Source organism: Emiliania huxleyi, assembly GCF_000372725.1.
Source record: "Emiliania huxleyi CCMP1516 unplaced genomic scaffold EMIHUscaffold_921, whole genome shotgun sequence".
Classification (NCBI taxonomy): domain Eukaryota; phylum Haptophyta; order Isochrysidales; family Noelaerhabdaceae; genus Emiliania; species Emiliania huxleyi.
This window is the reverse complement of record NW_005195142.1, coordinates 4,175-14,542: the sequence shown is the minus strand read 5'-3', so window position 1 is coordinate 14,542 and position 10,368 is coordinate 4,175. Positions and strand designations below refer to the sequence as shown.

Sequence of the window (10,368 nt, the reverse complement as noted above, 5' to 3'; positions counted from 1 at the left end):
GTGTGGGAGGTGGGCGAGGGAGAGCTGAGGCGGCCGGCGGTGGTGGCGGGAGCAGCGGAGGCGACGGCGTCGGAGGCAGTGGGGGGGAGGGAAACGGCGGCGGCTGTGGCGGAGACAGCGGCAGCGGCGGTGGCGAGGGCCTAGCCTGAGGGGGAGGGGGTGGGGGAGGGGATGAGGACGGTGAGGGCGGCTGGGGCAGCCGGGAAGGCAGCACAGGCGAGGCGCGGCGCACCTCAAACTCGAGCGAGTAGCGGGAATATCACCCGCTGCTCCGGCGGGAGATTGCTCCCCCGCCGCCCCCTGGGTCACCCCGAGTGACCTCGCAGCCTACGCCGTGAGGCGCTGCTGTCAGAGGGGTTTATCACCGCCGTATCAACCCCACACTGGCCGCCGAGGGGCCCGGCGGGCTGAGGCGCGCGAGGCGGCTTTCGCTCCCGCGGGGCGGCTCTACCCGTCTCAGCACGGCGTCCCGAGGTGTAGCCGTGTACCTGGCGGCAGGGCCATCACTCACGCGCCTACTCGCGGCACGAGGGAAGGCGTGACGCGACCGCGAGAGGCGAGATGGGTGATGGCGAGACAGTCGTTTGGCCCGTTTGAGGCTGAAAGGATGACCGCAGACGATGAGGGCGACGATTCATCGCGGCTACTGAGCAGGCAAGGTCCGGACCTACAGGATTTAGGGGCGAGTAGTGAGACTCGGGACCATATCTTCGCGTCGGGAGACGAAAATCCGGCGTTGTGTAGCCTAGCTTTTGGGTAATATAAAATCCGGAGTTTTGGCCGCCAGCACCCGCCGGGCGCCAAGCGGACACTAGGGAACTGCGCGACGACGACGACATTTCTGACCGGGAGCGATCACCACCGCCCTTCTGGTGGTGTTTGCCGGTCGGGGGGGCGTCGGCAGCACCGCCGTTCCGCGCGGATGTTGCAAACGGTGGCTCGGGGCACCTATTTCGGCAGCCCCGGGGCGGGAGCCGAGGAGGGGCAGCCGTTGCGGTGGCGCCATTGCAGCTCGGCGGCGCGTGGGGAGCCGAGCGGCTCCCAGCGATCCCGCGAGAGAAGGGCCCGCATCCGTCACGGATGCCGCGCCCACGCTGCCCACGCAAGCGCCAGATGGGAGAGGAGGTTGGAAGCCTTTCTGCGCTTCGAGGTGCAAGATAACTCCGGCGATATTTTAGCGGGAGGAAGCCAGGTGGGGTTTAGCCCAATGTGACCTTTTCACGCATAAGCTGAGCACGGATACGACTTACGAGTAGTCGATTGGGCTAGCCTACACCTAGCGCTAGCGCGGTTTAGGGATTAGGGTCCTCACTAAGGAGGTGGGGGCATCCGCATGTGCGCGGTCCACCTGCATGTGGAGAGCCCGCGCGGCGCGCCCGCAAGAGCCGCGCGCCACACACACATCAGTCATCACTCGTCAATCGATGTCAGCCTCTGAGCATTTTTGAGGCGACTCGCACTAATCCCGACCCCCGGTTTTTTCGCTGAGGTTTTCAAACTTGTTCTATCATAGTTAGCTGCTAAGTGAGAGCAAGTGGCACATCGCGTTCTCACCACGGTCGCCGCTCATGGCGCGGCGCGCCTGCGCAACGCGGCCCCGAGAGGGGCCGCCTGGCCACCGCTGCCACTGCGCCGCACGGATTTCACCCCACTTTCGCGACTGTGGCCGTCCAACAGTCTGCCGGCGCGGCGGGCGCATTCGAATGCGCCCGCTGCGCCGGCAAACTGTCAGTGCTATCCCGGGCGGCGCGCCAGCGAGCCCGGACGCTGGCCAGCCGCGAGGACAGCGCCATCGTCATCGGCGTCTCCAACAGCAACTTCAACAGCACAAGGTAGCCGGGTCGGAGGCCTCCCGCCGAGCTGCCGAGCCACCCCGCACCCGCGCCACCCTGCCTCAGGGAGTCAGTTGAGAGGGTGCGCAAAACCTTACCAAAACTGGCACGGGTCACGCGCCGCTCGGGAGCCGCGGCGCAGCCTCCAGAGACTGCAACGACAGCGAGCATACGCGCACGCGACTAAGCAGCTAACTCGAGGGGTTTCCTCAATCAACCGAACGCACTAGGCTGGCGAAAAAACCGGGGCGCGGGATTAGTGCGGATAGTGATACCCCGTCAGCGACAGCGTCACCCAACTCTTATCTTTTATCTATCTCTTGCGTGCACCCGAGACCGAGCTCAGAGGTCGCGGTACATCGATCGAGCCATACAGCGTGACAGGAGAGCTCGCTGCCCCCTCTCAAATGCCGCGCGCCGACTCAAGCACGAGAATGCCCTCGTAAAACGACGGCTCGGGGGGCTTCGCGAACATCTGCGGCGGCCCCTTGGGCGGCCCTCCCTCGCCGTCCGCTCCTCCCGCCCCTCCTCCTCCGCCCGGCTTTGGCTTCCCCGCGCGGTCCTCGGATCCCCTCCACGCTTCGAAGGCCGCCTGTTTGCAGCAGACGGCGTGAACCACCTGCGACGCTCTTCCACCCCCCCCACACCCCCTCCCGCTCCGCCCGCCCCCAACGGCGCGCCTTGTCGCGCCACACCGAGAGAGTGGAGTGCGTGAAGCCGTCGTCGGGCGCGCCGTCACGCCGCAGCAGCAGGAAGCCCTGGAAGCCGTCGCGGCTGGCCAGCGTGCTCTCGCGCGAGGCGAAGCGCTGCTCAAAGCCGGACTCCATGCCGGGCAGCACCTGCTCACCCGCAGGGCCGTGAAAAGGCAGACGCTTCGCCAATTCCTCTGCGAGGGCCGTGGTGCCGAGAAGCGGTTCATGGCGACGTACACCTCGCCGTCCAGCATCGCCTTGCCGTCGGCCTCAATCTCGCGCCACCCGCCTGTCCACAGCGGCGGACGTGAAGGATGCGTCCTCTCACCGCTCTGTCCGCCTCGCGCCGCCGGGTGCCGGGCGTTGGCGCCGGCGGCACCACCGAGACGGGCAGCAGCCCATCCCACAGCGCGACCTTTGGCTTGCCCTTTGTGTTTTGCATCGTCGCGAGCACCATCGAGGCGACGCCTCCGATGGTGCCGCCGCCGTGCGCCTCCTTGAAGGCGTCGCCCTTCTTCCACGCGTCAAACTGCGCCTCCTCCTCCCAGACGGTGCACGAGATGTAATTCGGCGCCTCGCCGTCCCACTCGCCCGTGAGCCGCAGCATGCAGAAGAAGCGGAAGCCGTCGAGCATGCCAAGGCGGGATTTGCGCTCGGCCCACCGCTTCTCAAAGGCCGCCCCGCGGCCCTCTTTGACGCGAAAACGGTTGGTCGCCACGTACCGCTCCGCGGCGACTGTCGGCGTCGCGCTCGGCGACGCAGTGTCCGTCTCGACCGCCATGGTGGGCACGACTGAGCGCGCTAGCAGCACGCGCGGCGAAGCCCGCGCCGCAGGGTGGACGAGGCTAGTGGTGGCGACGATGAACCACATACACATATATACACACAGTGTGTATGATGAGTCGGCCAGAGAGAGAGCGGTGCCGGCAAGGTGCGAGGAGAATTCTTATTAAAACAAGCCTCTCTCACAGCACGAGCGCTTCTGCGCTGCTTTGAGTAAAGTCCACTGTATATGAGCTGCTGCCTCGCTGCTGCGAGTTGACATATCCGGTGATGTGCGAGCGTTCCGTTCGTGCGTCGACTGGCTCCCGGTTCGAGTCGCCGGGGGGGAGGGGGGGGCCTCCTCGGCCTCCTCGGCCTCCTCGGCCTCCTCGGCCTCCTCGGCCTCCTCGGCCTCCTCGGCCTCCTCGGCCTCCTCGGCCTCCTCGGCCTCCTCGGCCTCCTCGGCCTCCTCGGCCTCCTCGGCCTCCTCGGCCTCCTCGGCCTCCTCGGCCTCCTCGGCCTCCTCGGCCTCCTCGGCCTCCTCGGCCTCCTCGGCCTCCTCGGCCTCCTCGGCCTCCTCGGCCTCCTCGGCCTCCTCGGCCTCCTCGGCCTCCTCGGCAGCCTCGGCAGCCTCGGCAGCCTCGGCAGCCTCGGCAGCCTCGGCAGCCTCGGCAGCCTCGGCAGCCTCGGCAGCCTCGGCAGCCTCGGCCTCCTCGGCAGCCTCGGCAGCCTCGGCCTCCTCGGCAGCCTCGGCAGCCTCGGCAGCCTCGGCAGCCTCGGCAGCCTCGGCAGCCTCGGCAGCCTCGGCAGCCTCGGCAGCCTCGGCAGCCTCGGCAGCCTCGGCAGCCTCGGCAGCCTCGGCATTGTGAGCTTGTTTGTGTCTGTGTGTCGCTCGTGCGTGTCGTCATCATCTGTCCAGCGTCCACCCATACCGCGTTGGTGTCCAGTCCGAGCCTGGCTGTTCTTCACCTTTCTACCTACCTACCTACAGCACACTGGCACGACAAGGGCGCGGACTGGCGCGGACTGGCACACACACGGTGCGAGGAGAAAACGAATCCGTGCGTCTCCCATCCCTCCCTAGAGCCGCCCCTGCCACCCCTGTGTCAGTGTGCCTGTGGTAGGAGAGACTGCCAGCGACAAGCTGGAGGCAGGTCGCTAGACTGAGATGAGACCGCCAGTGGATGTGGGAGTCCACCGCGCTGCGAGCCTGTCGTGTCCCTTGTCAGGAGCAGGAGAGCCCCACCTGTCCCCCTGATCGTTCTTCCAAAATCCTGCTCGTGCAGGTGGGGACCCTGTCCTCGTCCCATCCCTCGTCTGGCGTGTCTGTTTTCTTTCTTTCTTTCTTTCCCTAGCATTGTCCGTTTTCTTTCTTTCTTTTCGAGGTGGCTGCGGCGACCGCCCGGCTGCTGAAGCACTACACGCGCTCCGGCGCGTGGGTTGAGATCACGCCCGGCAGCCCTAGCCAGGCCCCGCGCTCGAGCCCCGCGCCTGGCCGCGACCGCGCGACCGCGGCTCTCACTCGAGCGGAGCCCGACTGCGGTTACTCGATCGTGTTCGAAGTCGTCGAACAATGTACGACGTCGTCGAACACAAGTGGAGAATGGCCGTACTCCTCTCCACGAGCGATTCAGAAGACGTACCACGTATCGATTCCGTTTAGAATTTCAGCGCGCAGACGGCTGTCGGACCAGGTCTCTTCATTCGCCCGCCGTGGCGCGGAATTTTCGATTGAGAGACTATGGAAAGTTCACGTCATGACGGTTAAACGGGCTGTTAATGGTCGCGACATGGTCAATATGTCGTGACAGCGCACAGCGGCTGCGAAACGACAGCAGCAACGAACAGCAGCAACGGACAGCTGGTGACAGCTGGTGACAGCTGGTGACAGCTGGTGACAGCTGGTGACAGCTGGTGACAGCTGGTGACAGGTAGGTGTCACTGTCGCTGTCGTTTGCTGTCATGACAGCTCCCAGCTGTCGTGACAGCGGCTAACGGTCGTGACAGGAGCGGCTAACCGTCATGACGTGAACTTTCCATACTCTCTGAAACTGTAGCGCGAATCCGCCAGGATTCTCGCCAGCTCTGCTGAGGGGTGGTGCTGGGCTTCGTGCGGGCGCTCTCTTGCTGCCACGGACCTTCGACACGGACCTCGGACCTCGCGCACTCGCGCAAAGCGAGCCTCCAGCTGTCCTTCCTGGGTGGGTGCATCGAGGCGGCGCCCGGTCCCGGTCCCGGTGCCCACCGGAGCAGGGCCCTAGGCCTGTGGTTGCGGCGGCCCGGCGCGGCGATCATGCACAAGGGTTCACATGTGGGGGGAGGCGGGCGCCTCAGTAGAGGGATGTCTTCTTCAACTTCATTCATGGTAAACAAAAAAGGAAAAATTGCAGTTTACTACGTTTTGAGCTTTTCTCTTGCAGATTACTACGCGCGGGTCAAATTGTCTTGCAGATTACTACACACCACACAATTCTCTTTGCAGATTACTACACACCACACAATCCACCTTGCAGATTACTACACACCACACAATTCTCTTTGCAGATTACTACACACCATACAATCCACCTTGCAGATTACTACACATCACACAATCCACCTTGCAGATTACTACACACCACACACTCCTGAGCCTTCAGGGACCTCCCCACGCGCACCAAGCTGCTAACCTCACCAAGTCGCTCATGCGTCAGCCCGTCTGTAGATAGACTGCGGTAGACTCGTCTACCATGCCCTCGTGGTCCCGTCGGAACGGTCAGAGCCAGTTGTTACTGAAGGCATGGTGATGACGACAGCGGTCGTAGTCGCAGCGCCGGCGTCGAGCTTGCACTCCTTTGCCGTCGCAACCGACTCCAGCGCCGAGTCCGGAGGAGCTGCAATCTTTACCTTGGCTTTTGCCTGAGCGTCGGCAAACGCGCCCTATGTCCTGTGGCCACAACGATCGATGGTGGGTCGGATGATTGTCGTCGTCCACGACGAGGAGGTCCCCCTCGCAGAAGGCCACCGCGCGATCGTCAGCCATCGCGTGCAGGCAATCCGGCCAGACAGAAGAGCACAGCAGACAATGACAATCCGAATTGGCCAGCGAGTAGGATGACGCCCGAATCAAGTTTCAGCGTTCAACCAGTAACTGCAACCTCGGATTTGCAGGTTTAGGTATATTGTTGGCAGACAAGACTCAGAGCTCACACAGAATCACAGCGGGAGGAAAGCGGCGAGTCGCAATTCCAGGGGTCGTTGTGGCGGGCCACCCTGTCCAGAGAGGCATGGATGCCAATCTGGGGTCTCTCGACCGAGTCTGATTTCGCCTCGCCGCCTCCCGGTGGTGGCTGTAGAGCCAAAGCGGCGGAGATGGCGGGGGAGGGCGGGGGATCGAGGAAAGCACGACTCGCACCGACCCTTCACGAACCGAAAGGCTGCACCCGGGGAAGGCACAGTAATCCGGGCACGTGTTGGGCGCCCCGTTCCGTCTGGGGCTAGGTCGGCTCAGGGCCCCGTCCACTTGGCGCGTGATAATGGGGAGATGCCACCCAGGCCAGCCAGGGCAGGGGCGGGGGCGAGGGCGGAGGGCGGGAGTAATCTGCAAGGTGGATTGTGTCTGTGTAGTAATCTGCAAGGTGGATTGTGTGTGTAGTAATCTGCAAGGTGGATTGTGTGGTGTGTAGTAATCTGCAAGAGAAAAGCTCTTGCATTGTGTGGTGTGTAGTAATCTGCAAGAGAAAAGCAAAACGTAGTAAACTGCAATTTTTAAACAAAAAAGGGGAACATTCCTGGTACTTCCTTGTCGCGGAGGGCGTCGAATCGACTCGAAGGCGCCGCCCGTGATCGACGGGGTGCGTTCATACGGCTCACACGATGGGCCTCCTCGACGCTCTCAAGCAGACGCCCAGCACGGCCGATGCCATGCAGCAGCCGAAGCGCATTTGCCGCGCCGTCGTCGTCGGCGCCGGGCCGGCCGGCCTCCTCGCTGCAATCAACCTGCTCCGGCGCAGCAGTGACGAGGTCGAGTACCACGTCACTCTCGTCGAGACGGGTGAGGATTACGGCGTGCTCGACGCGGCCGGGCTCGAGAAGAAGCGCTCGTGGATGATTGGCCTCAGCACGCACGGCCTCACCGCCCTCCGGGCGGTACCGGGCCTGTATGAGGACTACGTCTCCCAGGTTGAGGCCTCGCCTGCTGCCGCTCACTCACCGCCGCCTCCCTCACCACTGTTTGCTCCTGCCAAAGGTTGGCGTGCCCATCGAGTCCACCGCAATCTACCTCGGCAAGACGATGATCGAGGCAGGCGCCGAGGACGTCGGCGAGAACTACGTCCGTCGTCCGACTCGCAGCCCTCTCGGATTCGTCCGGCACCGTGGAGCCGTCGTGGAGCCGTCCCCGTAGGCGACCGCTTCGCGCTGCACTAGTTGTGCCAACTGGCCCCTCGCCTCAGACCCTCTCGGAGCCGTGACCCGTAGGTCGTCGACCGCAACTTCATCGTCGCCGCCCTCGCGCGCTACTTGAACGACAACTTCCGCCGCTCAGGCCGCCTCACGCTTCGCTACCAGAGCAAGGTCCTCTTCGTTGACCCGGACGAGAAGCGGATCTTTGTGCGCGGCGTCGCCCGCCGCGCCGAGGAGACCCGCCGTACGACCTGCTCATCGCCGACCCTTCCCCGAACCTTCTCAGAACCCTCTCCCGTAGGAGGAGTACCTGCCGTATGACCTGCTCATCGGTGCGGACGGCGTCCGCTCCGCTGTCCGCGCGGCGCTCGTCGCAAACGAGCGCGCCTTCGAGTGCTCCGTCGCCGACATCTTCACCAACTTCAAGTCGCTGCACCTGCACCTGCCGGCCGCGGTGGCGGAGAAGAAGGTGGTCGTGCTGCCGCAGTGCCTCAAGGGCATCAACGGCGCTTGCCGCAGCGCGAGGCGGCGGTTGCGACAGGCGGACTGCTGACGGCTCTGTGAGCCCTCCTTTAGGCATCGGGCTGCCCGAGACGGGCGGCAAGATCAACCTCGCCTTTGGCTACATGCTCGACACGCCGTGCGACGAGGCGCTGCACTCGCAGGACGCCTCCGTCGCCGCCGCCGCCTCCCCACCACCACCACCACCAGCATCGGCCTCGTCGTTGTTGCCATAGGACGCCGAGGTCGTCGCGGCCTACTTCAAGGCCCCCTTCAAGCCCTTCGAGCTCGACTGGGCCGAGGTGGCGAGGGTGTGGGTCGGCCAGCCCTGGTCCCAGACGGGCCAAGTCCACTGCTCCTTCTACCACTCCCTCAAGCTGCAGCTTCTCATCCTCGGCGACGCGGCGCACGCCACCTCCCCCTCCATCGGTCCGCCAAGGAGCATCGCCCTCCCCCGCCGCTCCCACGTCCGCGACACGCGCACGACGCGCCCGCAGGCCAGGGCATGAACACCGCCCTCGCCGACGCGGCAGCGCTCGACGCGCTGATGGACGCGGCCGCCGACGACCTGCAGGCGGCTTCCGCCCGCCTGCTCCAAGGACGTGGAGACGCGCGCGCGTGTGGGGGGGGGTCTCTCTCCCCCACATCCCAAGCGCGACACCCGGCGCGTGGTGGACACCCCCGGCTCCTCTCGCGTCGCAGGCGGTGCTGCCCGCCTTCTCGGAGGAGCGCGTCAAGGAGGGCAACGCGCTGACCGAGGTCGCCTTCCACGCGTATTCGATGTCGCCGCACCAGCAGCTCCTCGTCACGCTCTCGCAGCTGCTGCGCGGCGCGCTCTCCAAGCGCGTCCCCTTCGGCTTGGTTGCACCCGACCCCCTCACAGAGGTCGGCAAGGGTGCCGAGCTCTCAACGCGCGCACGGTCGAGCTGTGAGCACAGCGTCTCTCCACAAAGCGCCGCCGCTTCGCACAGGTGCGAAGCTCTCGCACGCGTACGATGAACTGACCCGCATCGGCCGGCTGCCGGCGGTCCGCGCCGTCAACGAGGCGGCTCGCCGCCGCCACTTTGAGCTGCGCACCGGGATGGTCAAGCCGCGCCCGTCGGCCCTCCCGGCGCTGCGGAGGGCGGGCTGCGCGTTCGCCGGCTTGCTCGCTGGCGTCGTGGCCTTTGCAGCGACGCAGGCCGCCCCCGAAACGAGCCGAGATGAGCCGAGACTGGCCAATATGAGCCGAGGTGAGCCGAGGTGAGCCGAGGTGAGCCGAGGGAGCCGAGGTGAGCCGAGGTGAGCCGAGGTGAGCCGGGGTGAGCCGAGGTGAGCCGAGGTGAGCCGAGGTGAGCCGAGGTGAGCCGAGGTGAGCCGAGGTGAGCCGAGACTAGCCTCTGCGGCGACACAGGCCGCCTCCAAGCAGCTGATGGACCCGCAAGCCACATCTGACCTTTCCGAGACTGTTCCTGCCACCTTCCCTGCAGGTCGTCTCCAAGCCGCTGATGGACCCGGCCGTCGAGGCGTGCAGCGACCCGGCCAAGTTCGCCGCGAGCAAGCTCCACCCGTACGAGCCGGCGCGAGATAGCGCCGAGAGATAGCGTCGAGACAGCGCCAAGAGATGACGCCGGGATGATGACGCCGGATGGCGCCTCCACCAGGCGCTTGGCGGCGGCTTCGTCTGCATCATCACCCAGTTCCTGCACGCCCTCGCCGCCGAGCCCGCCGGTGGCCCCTCGTCTGCCGCCTCTCCAGCCGCGGCGAAGAGGGACGCGTCCATGACGTGTCCGCCCCCCCCCCCCCCCCCCAGGGGTCCTCCCTTGGGGCCTCACCATCGGCCTCCCGCTCCCCGCCACGGGGCTCTTGAACCCGGAATCCCGCCCCGGCGGCCCAAAAGGCCTCGTCCGCTACCCGACGGCCCTCGGCCTGCTCGGGCAACTGCTGGGCATTTCCCTCGTCTTCCCCGCGCTTTGGCTGCCAACCCCGGCCTTTTGCAAGGGGAGGGGGGCCGTTCGGGCCGCGTGCGGGTACCCGTCAATTGGGCTTCCCGCGGCCTTTCTCTCCCTCTCGGGGGGCGGGGCTCTTCGGCCAAACTCGCCCACGAGACGGCCCCGGTGAGCCAACCCCTGTATGAACAGGTGGGGTTCTTTCCGCTCGAACCAGCCAGCCGCGCGTGGACCGTCTGTGCCGGCCTGCTTTGCGGGCCCGGCGCCCCC

At 65.6% G+C, this 10,368-nt stretch overlaps 2 protein-coding genes across 2 annotated transcripts in view; one reads left to right on the top strand and one right to left on the bottom strand.

Moving 5' to 3' along the window:
• Positions 1–2,096: 2,096 nt before the first annotated feature.
• Positions 2,097–3,037, bottom strand: EMIHUDRAFT_446613 (hypothetical protein). Its single transcript, XM_005757173.1, has 4 exons — positions 2,882–3,037; positions 2,737–2,813; positions 2,513–2,671; positions 2,097–2,424 (listed from the first exon to the last, which is right to left on the bottom strand). The coding sequence occupies exons 1-4, from the start codon at positions 2,979–2,981 to the stop codon at positions 2,236–2,238; spliced, it is 525 nt and encodes a 174-aa protein (XP_005757230.1). The 5' UTR covers positions 2,982–3,037; the 3' UTR covers positions 2,097–2,235.
• Positions 3,038–7,189: 4,152 nt separating this feature from the next.
• EMIHUDRAFT_121552 (hypothetical protein) overlaps positions 7,190–10,368 on the top strand; it is a gene marked incomplete at both ends in the record, with an annotated part of 4,054 nt that continues 875 nt past the window's right edge. The window contains 10 exons of the mRNA XM_005757172.1: positions 7,190–7,447; positions 7,515–7,598; positions 7,745–7,876; positions 7,971–8,200; positions 8,235–8,343; positions 8,407–8,637; positions 8,873–9,065; positions 9,142–9,254; positions 9,814–9,880; positions 9,963–10,266. Coding sequence (XP_005757229.1) covers positions 7,190–7,447; positions 7,515–7,598; positions 7,745–7,876; positions 7,971–8,200; positions 8,235–8,343; positions 8,407–8,637; positions 8,873–9,065; positions 9,142–9,254; positions 9,814–9,880; positions 9,963–10,266 — 1,721 coding nt within the window. The remainder of the gene's footprint in view (positions 7,448–7,514; positions 7,599–7,744; positions 7,877–7,970; positions 8,201–8,234; positions 8,344–8,406; positions 8,638–8,872; positions 9,066–9,141; positions 9,255–9,813; positions 9,881–9,962; positions 10,267–10,368) is intronic.